This window comes from Pogona vitticeps, chromosome 1, assembly GCF_051106095.1.
Source record: "Pogona vitticeps strain Pit_001003342236 chromosome 1, PviZW2.1, whole genome shotgun sequence".
NCBI classification, from domain to species: Eukaryota; Metazoa; Chordata; class Lepidosauria; order Squamata; family Agamidae; genus Pogona; species Pogona vitticeps.
The window spans coordinates 171728376-171748925 of NC_135783.1; the positions used below are offsets into that span (position 1 = coordinate 171728376).

General features: G+C 37.2%; 1 protein-coding gene across 11 annotated transcripts in view; it reads right to left on the bottom strand.

Annotated features, from left to right (window-relative positions):
• AGAP1 (ArfGAP with GTPase domain, ankyrin repeat and PH domain 1) overlaps positions 1-20550 on the bottom strand; it is a 528918-nt gene that overhangs the window by 348822 nt on the left and 159546 nt on the right. For all 11 annotated transcript variants that reach the window (XR_013537918.1, XM_072977375.2, XM_072977373.2 and 8 more), the window contains one exon: positions 15501-15593. Coding sequence is in view for 10 of the 11 variants with exons in the window: in XM_072977375.2 (XP_072833476.1) it covers positions 15501-15593 (93 nt within the window). In the remaining variant the exon portion in view is untranslated. The remainder of the gene's footprint in view (positions 1-15500; positions 15594-20550) is intronic.

Below are 20550 nucleotides of genomic sequence, written 5' to 3' on the forward strand. Positions count from 1 at the left end.
ACAACAAAAAAGAAAAAGAGCATGCATACCCGAGGGGATTACCAAATCAATTAACAACTAATTCAGGAACTAATTTCTGTATTGCCTCTTAGCACAAAAATGTATCTTTAATTTCTCCTGCAATAAGCATCACCATGATAGTCCTAACACACACTGACGCTCTAAATGAGTTTACATGTATCTCTTTTTGATTGGCTATGTAACATTATTTCTTCACAGTTCAATGCAACTGCAGCCAAGTGCTCAGAAATATTTAATTATACTACTAGCTTCCCATTAACAATCTAAATAACTATAGTGAAGACAACACTATAATAATCAGCAATCAAATAATTACCACTGTACTCTTGAAACTCATTTTTTTTTAAAAAAAAGGGGAGGGAATATTCTGAAAAAAATATTTAGGTGAACTAATTTTGCACTTCAAAAAGTCTCCAAATATATTTAGCATGTAAGGTAACAGACAAACAGAAGGCAATAAACAGACAGTGGGAGAAGAAATCCTCCCAAGCACAGAATTGCCAATGTTGCCATTAAATTCCTGACCACAATTTGAGTGTGCTAGAAATGAAGGAAGAGAAACCAACTACTGGAGTTAATAGCCCTTTCATTTTAAAGGGTGCTGCACAAAGCGTAGCAAAACAGTCATCTTCACCAGCTACATCCAAAACCACACAAAGCCTTCCGTCACATGAAAAAACAAAGACATCTCTCCATTTGATAGTCCAACTACCACAGAAACAGTTTCTTCTTAGTTCAATTTCCCTAAAAACAATTCCTTCCACAGCACTCTACGGGGGAAACTGTGTAATCAATATATTCTAGAGTTCAGAAATAACATGTGGATATTTTCTGATACACATGTAGAGAAATTTGATTTGTTTCACTACAGCTAGCTGAATCAAATCTGCACAACTCTTAATAGGTTTTCATTCATGTCTACACAAAGGCTGAAATCCTGTTCATGTAAGTTCTGCAGTATAAGGCTGACAGCATTGTCAACCAGGGCTTGTTTTTTTCTTTTTGTAGATTAAACATATCCTGCTCCTGTCCCAAGGCACTCATAGGTCCCAAATAATCCTGTTCTTCACTAGGAACCTGAGAGAGCCATGAGATGGGAGGGGGAAATCTGGTATACACTGGTAATTAAAGAGTTCCTTCTTCCATCCCATGGCCTCTGTGGGTATGCAACAATGAAGGGGATTACTTGAGACTTAAGGGGGCCTTGGGACAAGAGGACAAAATGTTTAATTCTGAAAAACTGCTCTAACAGGTGGAAAGCCTTATGTTATGAAACTTACGCAAAGAGGATTTCAGCCATTCTGTTGCCTACAAAGCTCTCAGAACAGGTGCAGGAGTGGTACAGTGTTAGTTGAGTTAATCAATGATTTAATCAACCCTACGCTTGCTGCATCTTGATGGTATCTCTTTATTTACTTTTCTTCAGTCAAAAAGGTTCTAAAGGTAGCTAACATAAGAGTATCACAACTAAGAAAACTCTTGCCCACACTTTTGCATGAAATTTACAACACAAATAGAAAAAGGGGATGAGGATAGACAAAGGAGACAAACATATTTAAACACCCATTCTTAATGTGTCCGGGTAGTTTATATAATGGACAATCACAAGTAAAACAGCTGATGAAGAAGTAAAGCAAAATGGAGCTAGTTTCTAGGCAGAACAAAGGGAATCCCATTGTTTCCCATTTTCTCTCAACATGGTTGACACAGGGTAAATTAATCTCATCCTTCTTGACTTCTGACATACAAACTATGCACGTGCTAAAAGATTTGCAATGGGTGCCAGTCTGCTACCAAGTTAAATTTAAGATGCAAAGTCCTAGTAAAATCAGGCCAGACTGCTACAAGGAACATCTCTTCCTGTACCAACTTTGTAGACCATTATGCTCTTCCAGGGTGACACTGTTACGCCTGGCATAGCTTATGGATTTCCATTTGATGCTCATAGAAGGATCAGCTTTTTCTGCAGTAGCACCCACTCTATGGAGTTATCTCCCCTCTGCAGTGTGGCAGGGCTCAATTCTGATGTGTTCCTGCTGTTTTTTAGAATGTATCTTTCTGTCTTTGTATTCTTCCACCATGAGATCTTTGAACATCCTCTAAATGTATTTGGTAATTGGGTCTTTTATTATTAATGGTGTTGTTAAGCAGTTCAGAATTTGTTCAAATGAGAAGGTGTGCATTATAGAATTTCTTCTAATAAAGAAGTCATGTTTCCAATCTATTCCAATCTATTCTCCATACACTCTCTGACTCACATGTGGTATGAAATCAAATATTCTATCAGCAGCATAAATGGTACGGTTCTCCCTACCAGGATGGGCCTTCCATGTCTAAGATAAGTATTTCTTTCTCTTACCACAACACTTTGCCTGTTGTTGGAGGGGCTGGCATCCTGGGGTAAAGAGAACTGATAACTGATACTGTAATGATGTGAGTAGTGGGGTATGCCAGTACATCAACAAAGCAGGAGCATGTTTGCTAGAAATATTGCTAGTTTTAAGATTTTTTTTCAAAGTTATAACTCTTACACCATGCATGCAAAGTCTTACTCATTTTTACCAAGTGTTTTCTTTATGTCCTATTGTTTCAAGGGACTTTCAGACTTAAACTGTCTCTTCCTTCTAAGCAGTCTTTAGAAAATATCATTCTCTTTCAAGATTTTACTCTCTAATCACTTTCATAACACTGCAATTATTTTTATTCTTAAAATGTTAATTAAGATTAAAAGTTCAATAGTTTATCTATGTAGGTCAGGATCTAAAAAGACCCATAAGCAAGAACTGTTCTATGAACTCGTGCACAAAAGCTAATAAGATGTCCACAATGTAGCACCATGCCTTCAACGCTGTATTACAGTGTCGGCAACTGTGAACAGGAAAGATATGTCCTGCAAAATAATGAGCAAAAAAAAACAACAGATTTTGTGAATCAGCTTGTGCAACATCTTACACAAGTACTTGTAGAAGCAGTCCTTCTGTAAGCGGAAGACATTTTTTTGGCTAGCAGAAAAATATTTCTGGATTAATGGATCCACTTTACTATTTCTTTTTCTTTGAATTCCAATTAAATGGGATTACAATGACATAGTAGAAGGAATTCTTGGAGCTGCCTACTCATGCACATAAAAACAAAAATGAAAAAAAAACAAGAACAAAACAAAACTGGTTCCTGTCTTTGCTAAAATCTTTCTGATGTGATAAGCAATGGTCCCCCAAGGACAAGAGAAAAGCCAAAAATTTAGAAAGTACCAGGATTAATTGAGACAATGAGAATTACTTTCCTGGATCAACTAAGGTCCCTTTAGTATTTGCTATTTCTCAGTGTTCTCTCAGAACAGAACAAGCTTTATTGTTTAATACCATAGGTCACCACAATATCAACAACACTAAAGTGTACTGACACAATATATCAATACATAATACAAGATGACATAGCTTAGTGTTCACTCAGTATCCTGATGGTGCTTCTTTGAAGAATCTCTTGCTTTTTCATCAGTTCCTCTGCTTTAGATTTAAAGAACTGTTGCTATTATTTTTTTATTTAAAATATTTTTACCCTGATTTTCTCCTTTAAAGGACTCAAGGCAGCTTACAACATTACAAGGACAACTACATATTAAGTTTTAAGGTTGAAGCAATTTGCTCTAAACCTGCTTTTTTAATTTTATGAGTTTTGCTGGACATTTGCTCTTTATTTTCCCCGCATCTGAACAAGGCTGCCAATTTTAAAAAGCTCTTATTTCACACTTGTTCCCCATGTCTATAGAAATAAATGGAATTATGTTTTATATATTATTTCTCTTATTTATTCATGGAGGTTTGCAATACCCCCCCATTTCAACTAAAACAAACTCCCATGACCATTATATGACAGTAGTTCTACCTACCAAACTTCCTGAAAGGAACTGAGTGTCTTAACAATTCCCTGAATTGAGTTATACTGAGAATTAAATGAAGACTCATCTTCTCGGTTGTCTATTCCACTGGTTCTTAACCTTGGGTTACTCAGGAGTTTTGGACTGCAACTCCCAGAAGCCTTCACCACCAGCTGTCCTGACTGGGGTTTCTGGGAGTTGCAGTTCAAAAGCATCTGAGTAACAAAGGTTAAGAACCACTGGTCTATTCTATAACTAATTAGTACTGTTAGCTTAAAATATTTTACTCCTATTTTCATAGTTATGAAAGCTTTTCTGCCAAACTAGGTATTTTTTTATTTATCAACTACAAACAAATATATAAAATACCATACAAACACCCCAAACCCTCCCCCCTTTGAGGACAGAGATTCAGACCTCATTGCACCCCAACTTTTCCAAATTCCAGAGACCATTGCAAGCGAAAAGAGAAAAAAAGAAAAAACAAAGCCCAACAATCATTTTGCCCTATCTTCAGATCTGTCCCTGGGCCCAAACATCAAACTAGGTATTTAATTCATGTAGTTTATATAGGTAAAGGTTCCCCTTGACAATTTTTGTCCAGTCGTGTCCGACTCTAGGGGGTGGCGCTCATCCCGCTCTTCAAGCCATAGAGCCAGCGTTTGTCCGAAGACAATCTTTCCGTGGTCACATGGCCAGTGTGATTTAGACACGGAACGCTGTTTACCTTCCCACCGAGGTGGTCCCTATTTATCTACTCGCATTTGCATGCTTTCGAACCGCTAGGTTGGCGGGAGCTGGGACAGGCGACGGGTGCTCATTCCGTCGCGTGGATTCGAACTTACTACTGCTGGTCTTCTGACCCTGCAGCACAGGCTTCTGCGGTTTAGCCCACAGCACCACCGCGTCCCTCCACAGCGCCACCACGTCCCTCCACAGCGCCACCACGTTTATATACAAATACAGAAAATAAGGTCAATCCTGACAATCAGAGAAGTACATGAAGAGCACAATACTGTATTCAATTTTATTTTCTTAGCAATCATTCCATAGCGAATACAGTGCACAGAATACAGTAATGGATTCAGAATTTTCTGGCTCACCAGAGCAATAAAAATAACAGACACACTAATGAAAAATGGGAATAATATTGGTTTCCATATTACATTTTGGAAGTATTTCGTGTTGTTACACTCACTATGCCCTATCCTCGAGTTCTGACAACTCCTAGCTAACACATGAAGTTGGATTAAATGACAAATAGTTTATTCAGCATTTTCTCAATAGCGTTTTCCCCATCACAACTATGTACAAAGAGCAACATGACATCCTGTAACCTACCTGCCATGGTCCACTAAACGTTGTAGAATTTTTAAAACACAACTGAAATTAGTTAAACCTCCATACTACCACATATTATTATAAAACTAGATATTACAAAAGAAACATTACTTACCTGTAACCATGGTTCTTCGAGTGGACCTCTGTGGAAATAGCTCTATGACTCTGTAGAACTTTACAGCACGGCGGAAAAAAGGAACTGAGGGGAATCTTGGGTGGGAGGAGCTTGTGCCTCATGGGGGATCATCCCATAAAATTGTTACTTTTAGCTCTAGAATGCTCCGAGAACGTCAGCACAGGCGCAGACTAAACCCATATGTGTGAATTCACAGAGGCCACGAAGAAGAATATTTTTTAAGGAACAGAGATCGAGAAAGTTCATGTTCCCATTCCCAGATAATCTAACATAACAGAACGGAAGCTAAGCATTCTGCATCTTCTCTGATTCATCAATTTGTCTAGAAAGAATGGGAAAATCAGGATGGGAGAAAAAAGAACTGACTTAGTCACACTTAGAGCAGACCCACATATATCTATTAGAGTAATTTTGATTGCATCTGCTCTAAATATGATTAAGTTAGGATCCAAAAAGTAAATAAAGGAGATAACTGATCTTGCACGGATAGGATTATATAATTACAGATAAACACCTTAAGAAGGTAAATTTTCATATTGCAAACTCTACAATATAAGACCTGTTACTTCATTATCCTGAAATTTCACATACGCTCAGGATAAAGGCCTAATAAATGAAGCACAACGGTGCATGAATTAAACATCCAAAGACTGGTGCAGAGCTGGTCTAAACATATTAAAATCATAAATGGAGAGCTGAGCTTGTCAGCATTTCATCTACTGTGTGGGCATGGAATGAAAGTGATAAACCATGTCCATCTGAATGTGTTTATCTTTTACTGATGCAAGCCACTCCCACGTCTATAAAGTGTCAACCTTCTGCCTTATGAAACCAGATCTACAAAAGGCTGGAGTTTCCAATTTTGAAAAATGGTTAGGTGAACCTATGAAACCTGCTGTAGACAAGTCTTATTTAGAAGGATCACAGATTTCAGGTCTGACACTTGCCTGAAGCACTGTGGTGTTCTCCTCCAAGTGAAGAGGACTAATGAAATTGGTTTGACTGTTTATAGGTAGATGTGGTTCCCTTTTCAAAACCTATTTCAACGACATTCTTACTGAACCTTGTTGAAACATTGTAATTACAGTTGTTTAAAGCCAACAAAACATTTTGATGGACCAATTATTTGAAATGATAGAAACTGTGATGCTGTTTGCCTCAAAAAAGGCAGACTGAATAAACCTATATGATCTACTTAATGTCACATATTATTCTTGGAACTGCCCTCTTGCTTCCATTCACACATGCCATTTCCCAGAGAGATTAACAATATTTCAAATTCCTTTAAGAAAAATTAAAATGTCACATAATTTAAAAATTAGAATATTAATTTTTTCAAAAGTGTTGAAAAGCATTCAAAATATGTGATGAATTTTTTAAAAAAATCATTCTAAAAGAGTTTCAAGTAACAGAAGTCAATAAAATGAGAGCTACTACTAAAAATTTACTACAATTTGTAAATGGCAATCTCCCTTTAACAATACAAATGAAACAGCAGGTGATACTTTTATTGAACCACTAAAAATATTAAGCAGACAACTAGCTTTTGATGATAAACTTAGGGACTCTAATACATAATTTTCTGAACTGCCGACAAGATCTTGGTACACAGCCTGAAGAAGACGAATTATCATCAAAAGCTATCTGTCTGCTTGATATTTTTAGTAATCTAAACAGTATATATTTAAAATATGCATCATTGTGGCCAAATCAGACATCTCCAGGAACATGCATAGCTTCTGCACTAGCTTTAATTCAGAAATTAAATTATTGTTTGGAAATGCCAAACCTGAGAATCAAGGCTCAGGGCTGAATCTAAGAAAATATCCAAACTGCAAATTTTCTTCTTCAGGTATCCATTACTTCTACCCAGCTCCTTGTGAAAACAGGAGAAAAAGAACAAACTAGGAGTCTCCATCCATAGGTTGCTAAGCACCATGTCTGAGTCAAGATCTCTGGCTCCTTCTCCTAACAAATCAGAAGCACCAGGATTTGTTCTTGGCTAAGGCTGTGGTCAAACCAGCAAAATGGTTTCGAGTTAGTCCTTGTGAATTTTGACCTTTTATGGGGTGGGGCAGACGATGCAAGGCCATTATTGATTTTTTTTGTTTCCCCCTCTGTTGCTATCTCCACATCAAATCCAGCCTGCTGGGAAGATACTACTATATTTGTTCCGTGTTTCTTCACACAGTACAACTGAAATGCCATTGAGAGTTTACTCCAAAAACAATTCATTTCCTATGCATCTGGTATGCGGTTCCACCTCCCTCATCCACTGATGGTCAACTCCCTTAATTTTTTTTCAATTAATTTTCAAACAGGAATGTCAGTACTTTGGTACAATTCTGTCAAATATGGAGCATCAGTCCCCCTAGTGTATTTTGACTGCCACTGCACTGTGGGTTTTCCTCCATAGAGGTTAACCAAGCATGGAAATAGGAAGAAATGGCCCAGATCAGTACATGGACAGCAAAGGCATTTTGCCAATACAGTAATGTACCCACACAATTTAAAAATGGAAGGAGTGGGGCAGAGAAAGGCACAAGGAAAGGAATATGTCCCGCTTGAAAGGTGCAGACAAACATACCGCATCTAATTCACCCCCCCCCAAAAAAAGCAGAATGATTAAAAAAGGTATGAACCACTATCACAGGATATATGTCATGTGACCAAAACACACGACTATATAGGAGGGAGAAAACACAAGAAAGAAGGGGGGGGTATTCCTCTAGTCTGACCGCTGCCTTACTGTGCTGGCTTTTTGGAAGATGAACAAAATAGGGATCCTCAATGTATAATGCTATGCAAAACACAGAGTCTTCGTGGTTTGTTCCTGCCTTTGTAAGTGTTACTTTTTATTTTCTTTATTTTTCAATGTCTTTTTTTTTTTGCCCATGCCTGCCATCTTGCACCTTTTGTGAGTCACTTTTTATGTTCCGTGTTAGGGTGAGGGGATGGTCAATACTTTGTATTTATGGATTGTTTTCGTTGGAAACTGCCCCGAGTAGTGGCATACCACTCGGTGGTGCAGTTTGGAAATTTAATAAATCAAGAAATAATTTAGTCTGATGGGTTGCATAGCCTACTGTACACAGCAGAAAGGAGGCAGTAGGTCACATATGAATGTAATCTGAATGGTGTCAACCCTGGGCCCAGCTCAGAGTATGTACTATGGAATAGCACAGTAATAGCCGTGCTCTACTCCCAAGGCTATTACAATTTCTAGCCATTTATTTGTTAAAAAAATCTTAACATCATCATCTGGCCATAAAATGAAATGCATCGTTTTGCAATGCTAACATCTGAATATACTTCACTGTGCTCACAAACAGAATAACACACTAGTAGATAATTTAGTAATGAGACTCCCAGTGTGGTGTAGTAGATAAAGTATCAGACTAGGACTCTGGAGAACAGGGTTTGAATCCCCACTAAGCCATGGGAGTGGAACTAGTAAAAACATTCCTTAAATATCTTATTTACCTTGAACGCCTACTAGTGTTCCTTAATTTGGTTCTGATTTGACAACACAGAACATACACACAGATAACTTAACATTAAGACAATCTGCCAGGAACTTGGGATCTGAGAAAATAGAAATGAGGCTCAAGATACCAATACTCTTCCTGAAAATTCCCATGTACACTCAAATTACTTGAATTACTTTTTCTAAAGCTGAGGTTATATATACTAGCTAATTCCCCCTTTTTCTTTTCCTGCATCATTTTAGTATGGAGCTGTTCTCTCTCTCTCTCTCTCTCTGGGTGCCATCCCAGTTTCTGAGGTTGGCTACCATCATGGCATATGTCCACCTATCTCTTATTGGATTGATTATCTGCTCTTTATTAAGGCCCAGATAGTCCCTGATGTTATTCATCCAAGAAATCCGTCTTCCATGTTCACCCTCAATTTTCCCTTCAGTGATGTAAAGCAGTATATTATACTTGTCATGACAAATTATGTGCCCAAGATACAAGAGCTTGTGTTTCTAAATAAGAAATATTTATTTTTGTTCTTCTATCCACTGAAGTGCCTCACCATTATTTATTCTCTGTCCATGGGATGTGAACTTCAAAAGCATTTGGCCTGCTGAGCATGTGCCTCTTAACAGTACAAACCTCATATCCATATGGAAGGGTTTATCATATATAACACTGTAACATCTTCAATCTCAACGATATATTAAGATGTTTTAGGAAGAGTTAAAGTAGAATTAGGATTAGTGGCTATTCTATAACAAGCACAAGAAACACTTGATTGGTTGTATTTGCAAGAACAGGGGGGGGGGGAAGTGATTTGGAATATTCCCACATTGAAAAAAAATAAGTGTTCTATGTTATATCATTCTTTAACCAAACTACATCAAACCTCTGGGGGTGGGGGTGAATAAAAAAGACAAAAGTATTAAGTAAACCAACTTTTTACCATATAAAGGCACTTTTTACCATATAAACCTAGTAAAAATATCCAGTTTTTATACTAATAATCTAAAACTGAAACACATAAGTGAACAGTGAATCAGTCAATTGCTCTTTGATTTTATTTTCTTCCAAAGGCACAGCTCTTGTTTTTCATGTCTATTATATTCCAATATAGTGGCTCTATGGCTAGTAACCTTTTGCAAGTACTTGTTACCTTGCATGTTTCTACTGATAAATCTAGCAAGATCTACTTCTGTTTTGCACTGCAAGTTTCCACTCAGATTGTGAGCTGCTGGTGCCCTCATTAGATATGTTGTCTACCAGATTATTCAGAATTTTCTGCAAAAATTGGAATGTATTCTGTTGATTACATAATTCATATTCAGCATCTAAAGAGAATAATTATTCAATAAATGTGGATACACTGAAGATAACAGTGTAGATACCTAATACTTAAACCTTTAATGCCAAAGCATTAAAGGCCAGCTCCTACTATTTATTTATATTCCAATTTAGAAAGAAATAGAGGAAATGGCACACAGCTGCCTTCCCAAAAACAGACCTCCCATCTGCCACCCACGATTTGCATGTCACCTTCTCCAGGCTCATTTGTACTTCATTAACTGCCATTGACTTAACAAGATTTATGCAAATGACACCATAGGAGATTGCTAACTCCCACTGCAATCAAGCGATTATGTACGTACAATTCTCCACAGCAATGAAAAATTAATACACGACAAGCCCACTCACTGCTGAGCTGTGCCTCTTGCTTTTATGTTTCTTGTTGTGTACTTTCTATTTTAACACGTCCTACTGGCAGACATTTGACATAAGCATAAAACAAAAACAAACCTTACAAATACATTTCTTCCCTCCTGAGTCTAAAAATTATTTTTCAAAACAATTTTAGTACAAAATGTTTCAGTTCCTAATTATATAAAGTTGAGTCACAAATATAGAAATAAGAAAACATTGCAGAGTAGGATGATCTTGATTTAAATCAAGATTTCTGCTGTGTTTTAAAATGTATTTTCTCAATAAAGTGCTTATTAGAAAAATTAAAATGTGTCGGTCAGTAAATAAAATGAACTTATGTGGGTAGGTATCGCCACACCTGAGGAATATCTGTTGGACAGACAGTTGTGTTTGATTCTTTTTGGTACACATACAAGGAAACTAAGCAAGCTCGCTGACTTGGCCAATCTGTTGATCGATTTACAATTATTGGCAAGCATACCACAACTGAAGAAAACATGTACAATACTCCAAGTAAACATGAATAACATGAGGCTGGAAGCACACATAAACTTCTCACAAGTAAAATCTAATCATTTATTGAGCAAAATAGTGTTTCTGAGTGAGCTAGAAAGTAAAAGGAAAGCGATCGATGTTCATAATTTGAGAAGTGACCATACTGCAAAATTCACATATTTGGTAACCATCAGTTACAAATGTAGTATCACCGACGTGGGTTTATGCAATAATTCTAGCAGCAGATTTCAGAAAAACTCATGCTCAATATGAAAAGCATACAAACACAAAAATGGCTTCATGCCATCTGTATCTTTGTTTTACCTTGGAAGGGAAATGTCTTTTTCCATGACTCTCAGCTTTACATGAAAAAGCATATCTTACCTCAACATGCCTGTCTTTTTAAATACATATAAATATAGATAGAAATCTTGTATTTACTGCTATCATTTTGAAGCCAGTTTTAAAAATATCATTAATTCTATTAAGCCTCTAGTATCAGCTTTGCATGCCCAGTATGGCTGGCTAGCTAGCTGGCTGGCTGGGTGTTTTGTTTTGTTTTGTTTTATTTATTGATGCAAAATTGCCATTCTCCCCTGCCATATGTTAACTTGAAACTCAGGAGAGTTTAAAACTCATGTTCTACCATCTGACGTGGACAGCAGCCCCCTGGTATGCTTTTAACAACTTCCTGAATCATGACCATGTGTTGCACAACCTGATTTTTCTTTGGTAGATTCCATGGACCAAAAAGATATTCCAGAACACCCTGTGGAAGTTAAAGTATCTTACATAGGTTAAGAGATTGTTAAAAATTAAAGTAAGATTCAAAATATATTCCCTGGAATGGCCTTGTTTGGATGAGATATCCTCACAGCATTTCAAATCCTTAATACAGCCTTGCATCAACCAATCTGAGCCTGGAAAACTAATTTTCTCAATCCTTACAGAATATTCAGTTCAGTCACTGAACTGAACTGAAGTCCACTAGACAACATCAAACAGCTCTGCTCAACATTACGTTGTGACATCTCTCAAATTCCTTTTAGATAGTAGTATCTAAAGTTTTTGGAACAATAGCTTTAGGGAACTGTATCATGCCCATTTCATGCATCTCCATACTGATGGTCCAGCTCAAAAACATGTCATTGGCTTCTATTCCCTCCTTTACTCCCCTAGCTGGTCCAATCACAGTTTGCCTCAATGTTGTTGCAAGCCACTGATTGCAGTTCCCCTACAAACCACAACCGGAAAGTAGGGCTTAGTTTGAAAGTATGAAGCCTCAGGCACAAAAAGATGGCTACAACACCCATGCAGCAGATCCCACTGCAGCATCCAGCTCCTCTGACACTTCTGAGAGAGAAAATGCTACTCTTCAAAAAGCTGACTGGATTGCAGAGTAAGGATAAACTTTTGTCTGTTGCCCTCTTGCTCTAAATCTGTTATAGTGACATTGATGACTATACTTTGCACTGCATAGGTAGGTTTCTGGAGCCCTGACCCACAGATAGTGCTAGTGCTTAGGACTATGAAAGATATGTTTCCCAGCCCTGGCTATACAGAACTGTTAACATTCTGGTACCAGGGAAAAGCTACAGTTAATTCACAGTCAAGGTTATGCTATATAACATTACAGCAAGAGTAATTTTGTTCATGAAATTTCATGTACTAGTTGTAAGTTACTGAAAAGCAAAATAACAGTTTTATAGCTGACCTGATGTTAAATTATTTTTGGTGCATCTGCAACTAGACAGAGGGGTGGAAACAAGGAAAGCAAAGATTCACAACAGTTCTAAGCACAGCACATCTTTTTTGGCAGTACTACTGCAGAAAAGACGACTTTAGGGATCTTATTTTTGAGGAACACATTTTATAAACATTTGGTATGTCTAAATGAATATACATAAAAAGCTAAGGGTGCCATTTTGCTCTATTTATATAATAGCATTTGATCTTGCATTCACAGTCCTTCCATGGTTATTTTTACCTATATTTTTATTTTGAACTAGAGATGAAAAGAACTACAATTTGTGTGTCTGTGAAAATTGTGGGGGTGCATATGCACACCCCACCCACAGGATAGGTTTCTTCAATTAAACAGACAGAAAGCCTAAAGTGTTGTTCAAGGTACCTTATTTATGAAACCCACACAAAGCAAAAACCAGCTAAGTAGAAACATCTCTCTCCTTAAAAAGAAAACTATTCTAAGATAGCACCTGCCATATCATTTTAAACAAAAACAGTAGAATTTTATTTTCTGTACTACAGGTTTATACACATGTGAATATATGCAGATTAATTAAATCAGAATGCCTATTGAATAAGATTTTCCTACAAATTTACAGAATCAAAATATTCCGCTATCATGCAAACGTGTCCATATTAGAAGCACATGCTAACTTAGAAGGGTCGGTAAGACGAATAAGCCAAATTATTTATCTGCTCATTCCAATGAGTAACATATCACACAACCAACACACAATAATTAGAATAAGAATAAAGCATAGTGAAAGAAAAGATAAATTGCCATTTGGCAAATGGAATAGATGTACCACAGCACTTCTTCACTAATGAGGTTTTTTTTTTTTTTAAGCAACCAGAAAGAGCATAAGAAATGCATGGAGCAAAGGATCGTCTCCTTCTCTTGGTAGAGATGAAGAAATACAGAAGGAGAAGCTGCTACCACACCACCCAAGAAGATGGGAAAGGGAAGGGAATGTATGGTAACAGGCTGACAGGGATGATGGCATCCCCTATGGCAACATTCCATAACCACTCCATACATGTGAGAAGAAAGCAATCCCACATAGCACAGTCCCTGCCAGAGTCTAGCCTACGAGAGACCGTTTGTCTTCTATGAATGGCTGGGCAATCCTTGCTTTTCTCCAGAGGAGCAGGGGCCCTCAAGGGCAGGGGGAGTGTTTGCCATTTCCCAGCACACAACACCTTAAGGCAACTGCCTCCCTGAGCTTAGTGATATGGTTACAATTGGTGTTGAAAATAGAAAGAAGAGGAGACTGAAACAGCAGTGCCTTTAATATTACAGGGAAACTCTCGAATAACCCTTCAGGGTTTCTTGATTTTTGAGGTGAGAACCATGACAATCATGCATCCCCACATGCAACATCTTCACAGAAGAATTTGGCTCAATGGAAACTCCAGTATAGTTTCAAATCTCTTCCCCAATATACATGTTCTGGAGGGTTTTAAATCTTTGACAGATCTTAAGGAATTTTCCATAATTTTTCAAAATCTCCTTTCATGCAACCTGTCTATAAAAAGATTACAGTCTCAACTATTAATTTGTAATCACAGTTATGCAACCTTTCTGCTGAGACATTTCAATACTACACATTTAAAAAATCATTTTAGATATACTTAATAAAACTTGTGATAGTTTTTAGCAGAGCCTAAAAGCTTTGTTTTACATAGTAGTAGCTTAAACTATGCAAAATTTCAGATATAATAAATGTCTCTGTCCATTAAGAAGGGAATCTCAGCCTGATTTCTTTGCCCAAAGAAGCTTTCCAAGCATGTGAACAGATATCAAGGAGCTTACTTGCTTTAAAATTGCAATTCAGTTATCCAGTTATCAAAAACAAAATGCTTTACATTTCACAGATGTGTTTAAGGTTATGAAATATCTGAAATTATAAACTACCGGTACAAATTCCATATCACATGTAAGTATATGTCTTACACTATGCTCTTCACATTAACAGAATCTTTTTCATGTGTAATTCAAGTGTGCCTATACTAGTCAAACAGGCCAAAACAAATTATCAGATTCAAATTCTGTAGTATAATAAGGAAGTTTAATTAAGGCCACATACTCTGGCTGTAAATGTTCCCTTATATAACAAGGTCTAAATGAAGTTACAATTCCTTCATTAGCAAATTACAAACAAGAGCGCACAGCTGACACACCAGCTATGATTATCACAACTAATTGCCTCGTTGTTGCAAACCAGCCTGGAACGGTGTTCAGATGTCCTTCTGCAACAGCAAATGAGGGCCACATCGGGCTATTTCTGTGATCACAAGGGGCTCTTGTACAGTGATCTGATTTACCCTTGTCAACTGGCAGCAAACGGCCCAATCAAAGCACTCTCTACAAAAGACAGGCTTTGAAGCCAGCTCAGCCTAGAAGCACGCTCCATATGTAGGCCGGCAGACTGCACTTCATTAGGCCTGTTGTCACTTTTCCCCTCTTCTTATTCTAATGATCCTATTTTAATACACATAGGAACCTCTCCTAATTGATGTCAAGTGAGTGACTTCAACATTCATCACCAGAGCACATCAAACAACTCTTGGCATACAAGCCTAGCATCATGGTGTTTGAGACCTGAAATGTGTACAGGAAAGTGTGTGCATGTATGCACACGTACACACACACACACACACACACACGGACACACACACACGGACACACACACAAAGAATATACCTGTTTAATTGGGATTGCACGACCGCTTCCAATACTATCTGCTCTGCTCTCCAATCCTTTCTTCTCTTTGTCTGGGTCACTCCCTTTCCGAGACTGCAGTATAAAAAAGTGAACATTTTAATATATTGAATGACACATTTTTTCATATTCACATTTTGATTTCTTAAAGTTGTTTGAATTCATCATGAAATAGATTGAAAGACATAATTATGCTTGCACATTTAAAGATGTCTGCATGCCAATATTAAAGGTTTTTAAACAGCTCAGCATCATTTACCACAATTACAACACAGTACAGACACCAGAAAACACTAATATAAAAATCTCTGTTCCTTTCTATGTAGGAAACTTTCTATGCAAGTGTATATACTTAATTATCAACTGATGAGTTTTTTAAAAGGCTATTAACTACTCAGCAGTGTAATTTTATGGATTACCTTGATTAGAATGATATGTAATTTAATTTCCTCTTTTACGGCTTTCAGATGATAGCATCAAAGTCGAACCAACAATGCTTAGAAAACCAAGCTGCTTGGACAAAGCGTAAAAGTTGAAAGTGCTAATCATTTTTCTATGAATGTCTTTCTCAATGAAAAGGCACATGGACAAAATGAATAAAGCTATAGGTTTTAAACAGGGGTTTGTGAAAAAGGAATAATTAAAAACAAAAAAATAAACAGTGCTTAAAAAAACATTCACAGAGAGTAAAATCTGTTTGGCTTGCTTTTTCACAGCTGTGGGACAAACATACACAATCCTCTTTAACCAGTACCTCATATCCTCCTCCTTTATTGTGAGATAAGTAAATCTACATGTGACAGATTTTATTATGAGTTAGATCTAAAAGTCATCCTCCTTAATAACTGCACTGACAAGTGACAACTTCACTCCATTACTTTTCAGTGGGAACATTACTCACGCAATATTGAAAATGGAGAAATATTTTCACGCACTTTTCAAATCACAGATGATATATGAAAATAATGTACTGATATATCCAGTGTCACAAATGTGCACTAAAAAAATTCAACAGATGTGAAATCATGTTGCTTATCTACACTAAAACACAATTCTCTACAATATTCAAATTTGGAATTTGAATGAAAACCACAATGTTATTAAGACAATTTTTTTGTACTTTAGGGAATGGGTGAAGTGAAAAGAAAAAGAACTTAAACTTTGACATCCCACATTATATTTCTGTTTCACTAACAGATGAAACATATAACCTCTACAGGGCTTACTATGGGTAAATTCTTCTCATAAACAGGGTCTGGATATTGAAATGGCATACTGGTGAATCTGAAGACAGATGAAATTACTGACTTAATCATAAACATTTTCTTCTCAAATGCCCTTGTTAACAGGGAGACCACAGTGCTTACAGTGGGAGAAACAAGGGACTTACACAGATATCGTGTGTTCTTCGCAAAGCCTGAAGGTGTTTTCTCTCTCTCTCTCATCCCTACTACCCTGTTAAGCTAATAAAATGGAGCCACATCAAGGCAGTCAGATTCACCACACCCTCACATACAAGTCACAGCCACCATTTCTCTCAAGGAAGGAGCAGGTTATTCTGTTCCTCCCCATCTGAATGCTTCTGACCTCACTCAGACCTTTTCATATTGTTTCCCAAAAATGTATCAGGTAGGTGACTAGAACAGTTTCTGCTGAAAGCAGTGCAACTAGACAATGCACAAAGCCCTTTTCGGTTCTTACGTATCTGTTTTCAGCAAAAAACTGCAAAAGCATTGTGGCACCCTAAACGCTGGCAGACATATTTCAGTGTACACTCGCATGGATGACAGTCCCTTGCGAGCAGCATCCTCTTCCCTTCAGACATGTTGCTCACTAAGTGCAGAAAGCAATGCCGCAGAGGGAAGGGGCTAAGTGTTGCTCTCTGTGCATTCTATGTGCTGCTAAGAACCTGGTAAGGATTGACTGAAGAGGGCTCAATTTTCCTTGGGAATAACATTGACTATTTCCCCTTAAAAGAGTTTATTTTTTTAATCTGACTCTAACCAGCTCCAAGAGTGGGGTAAGAAATGATGTTGTTGGACTGCAGTTCTCATCAGCCCTAAGCAGCAAAAACACTGGTGAGGGATGATGGGAGTTACCACACAACATCACATGTTCCCTCTCCTTACTTTACGACCATTCTACCCTGTTGTGGTTCTCCCAGTCCTAGGCATCATATCTGGCTCACATTTGGGATTTTTTAACACAGTTACAATGTCTAACCACCTTGGCTACAAGCAGTTCAGTCTTTTGGAAAACATACAGTTTATCACTTAGTGACAAACACTTAGATGAGTAAATTAATGGAATGGAGCATATCAGTTTCCTTAAAAAATTAGGAAAGCAAGAGAGTGTACACTGTCATTCTTAATTGATTAAAGGACAGGTAGTGGCTATCCAGAGCATTTTTGTAAGAAAAAAGTTAATTATTTCCCCTTTTTATAACAAATGATTACAAATTAGTAACATGGATGAGTTTAGACAATAATCTGGGGCAGGGAACCATTTTATTTGTCTGCCTGTCAAAAACTGTAAGAATATGAAACAGTCATTTTTTGCCCTAAAATATAAACTATATAGCAAAACAAAAGGTGAATTTACAATATGCATTACTTAATAGGGGTATTGGGGCAAAAGTAAGACCTGCAACACGAATGCTCAGAAAGAGTGTGTGTGTGAACATAGTTTCAGTGGAATACTACAATTAATTTTGAAATCTAGGACTGAACTGCAACTGTTTGTAAGAGATTATACATAAAAATGTATAGCTTAGTGTGGTTAAGGTTTTTTACTAATATGAATTGAGAGCAGAGTTTGTAAAGATTATTTTAAGAATAATGAACATAATAGTAAAATGATATCAGGGTTCACACTCTCTGGAGCATCATTTCAGCACTGCTCAGTTACAGGTGGCTTCGTTGTATCATTATATGCACGGTAGTACTATTAGTGCTCTTAAAAGTAACTTTCCAAGCTCTGCCTGAGAAACTACAGTACTTAGCTTTCTGTTTTCAAATCAAATAGACCTTGGGGTGAGGGGAGGAGACTTCTAAAATTAAATGAGATCATAGTATGATTTTGTCTTAGTAATTTCTTACTGTTTTTTTGAATAATGCTGTAGTCTGTTACATTTGCTGTTGTTTTAATATCTTCAGACTTTACTTATATTTTAACATTTTAAATGGTTAATACATGGATTAATTCTTGCTTCTAGCCATCTTAATCTCTCTAGAAAAAAGTGGGGTTTGAAGATGCTAAATTAATTCTATCTAACATGCCTTTTTTAAAAAAAAATTTTTGAAACATGATATATTCAAAGGAGCAAAACTCCCTCAGAGGAACAGTAATAGCTGCACACCCCTGAACATAACATGGTCAGTTCTAACATCTTTTCCTGAAGTGAAAAGAGTAATATGGTAATATTTTTTTCACAAAGTATAACGTGCCAAGATTCCTACAGAATTGGAATGAAAAAAGCAGGTCTTAAATGTCTCTTTCAGTTTAATCAGTGGCTGAAATCCTGTTTGACAAATTATTATTCATAATGTGCATTATATCATCAATGACTGTTGTGCTACAGACATTGGGGGTGGGCACTAAAAGCTTTTTCTCCCCAAGCCTATAGGTTCCAGTGATCCGTAGGGTTCACTTTCAACCTGGGAAAACTTTTAGAGGCCGGAGACTCTTCAGAGCCCAAAACTCACTGCCACCAGTCCCAATTTCCAGGCACTAAAGTGTTCCATTCCTTGGGTCAAAGGGATGCCCCAGGATCCCTGGAATCTGGAGAAGGGAAAGAAGCAGACTTTAATGCCCCTACAACAGCTATGGCATGGCTGCAGATGGTAACATACACAAAGTACAAGTCTTAACTTACAAAACAGATTTCAGCCATTATTGCACTGATACTTTCAATATACCATATTGTAGATCACAGTATTATATGGAGAATGAAAATTTCTTGGCCCTTGAGCAATCAAGACCAATGTTTCCAAATGTTTTGATTACTGCTTTCAATATTTTAAAGGATATTTTAAAATCCTATTTTCAATTTTAAAATGTCTAGGGGAAAATAATAAGATACAAAATGTTTATGCTACTTTTGCCAGGATAAAATAATTCAGCTAATTATACTGTTTAAAAGAGATTTAGTAGCAAGAGCCAATGAATAAAACTGTAAATCAATGATGCAGATCCTTATACCCTCTAAATATGACACATGAAAAGCTACAGTATATTTACATGCCAAATGTTTTCATTTTAATCCATTAAAGTGGATCTCAACATAGAACTGTTGTATAGATCCTAAACAAAGTCTGAATAGAAGCAGAATCAATAATTTCAGCAAACATACCTTCACTCAGAACATTTTCAGTATACTTGCTCTACTTTCCAATCATTGACTGGCACTGACATCTAGTGGATGAAAAACTTACTATTCAGCAAATAAACACTATTTCACTGCTAGTATCCACTGACAGTCCTATTACAGTTGCACCATAAATAAATTATCTGTGGAGGTTTTAATCCTAAAGGAAAGTTTGCAAAGACCAAATCTATCTTCATCCCACCCACACTGTATTGCAGATCGGGGAGGGGGGCAGAATGGAGATCTTCAGATATTTTCAACTTTAGCCTTGACAATGGACCATGTATGAGGGGTGGACAGGAGCTGAAGTTCCAAACTTTTGGAGATCTGTATTCTGAAAAGATCTGCTAGAAGAAAGAGATAGTAAACCTCCATCCCATGGCCCTAATCCAGTCTTGGAATGCTCTTCATCCAAAATGCAGAGATATTCACTGTAGCCTTAGTCTCTACACCCCCCACAAACTACAGCAGCTATTGGTAAAAAGATCCCCTCCAATCTATAAGAGAACAGACATTCCACTTACCATGGAGCTTGCCCTCCTAAATAGTAGAGGAAGCTGCACAGAAAATGCGTTACTCACATGACATCAATTCCATTGGGGGAATTATGCAACGGTCAAACAAAGCCAATCCCAACAGAGGCATCAACTTGAAGACTGATCCCCA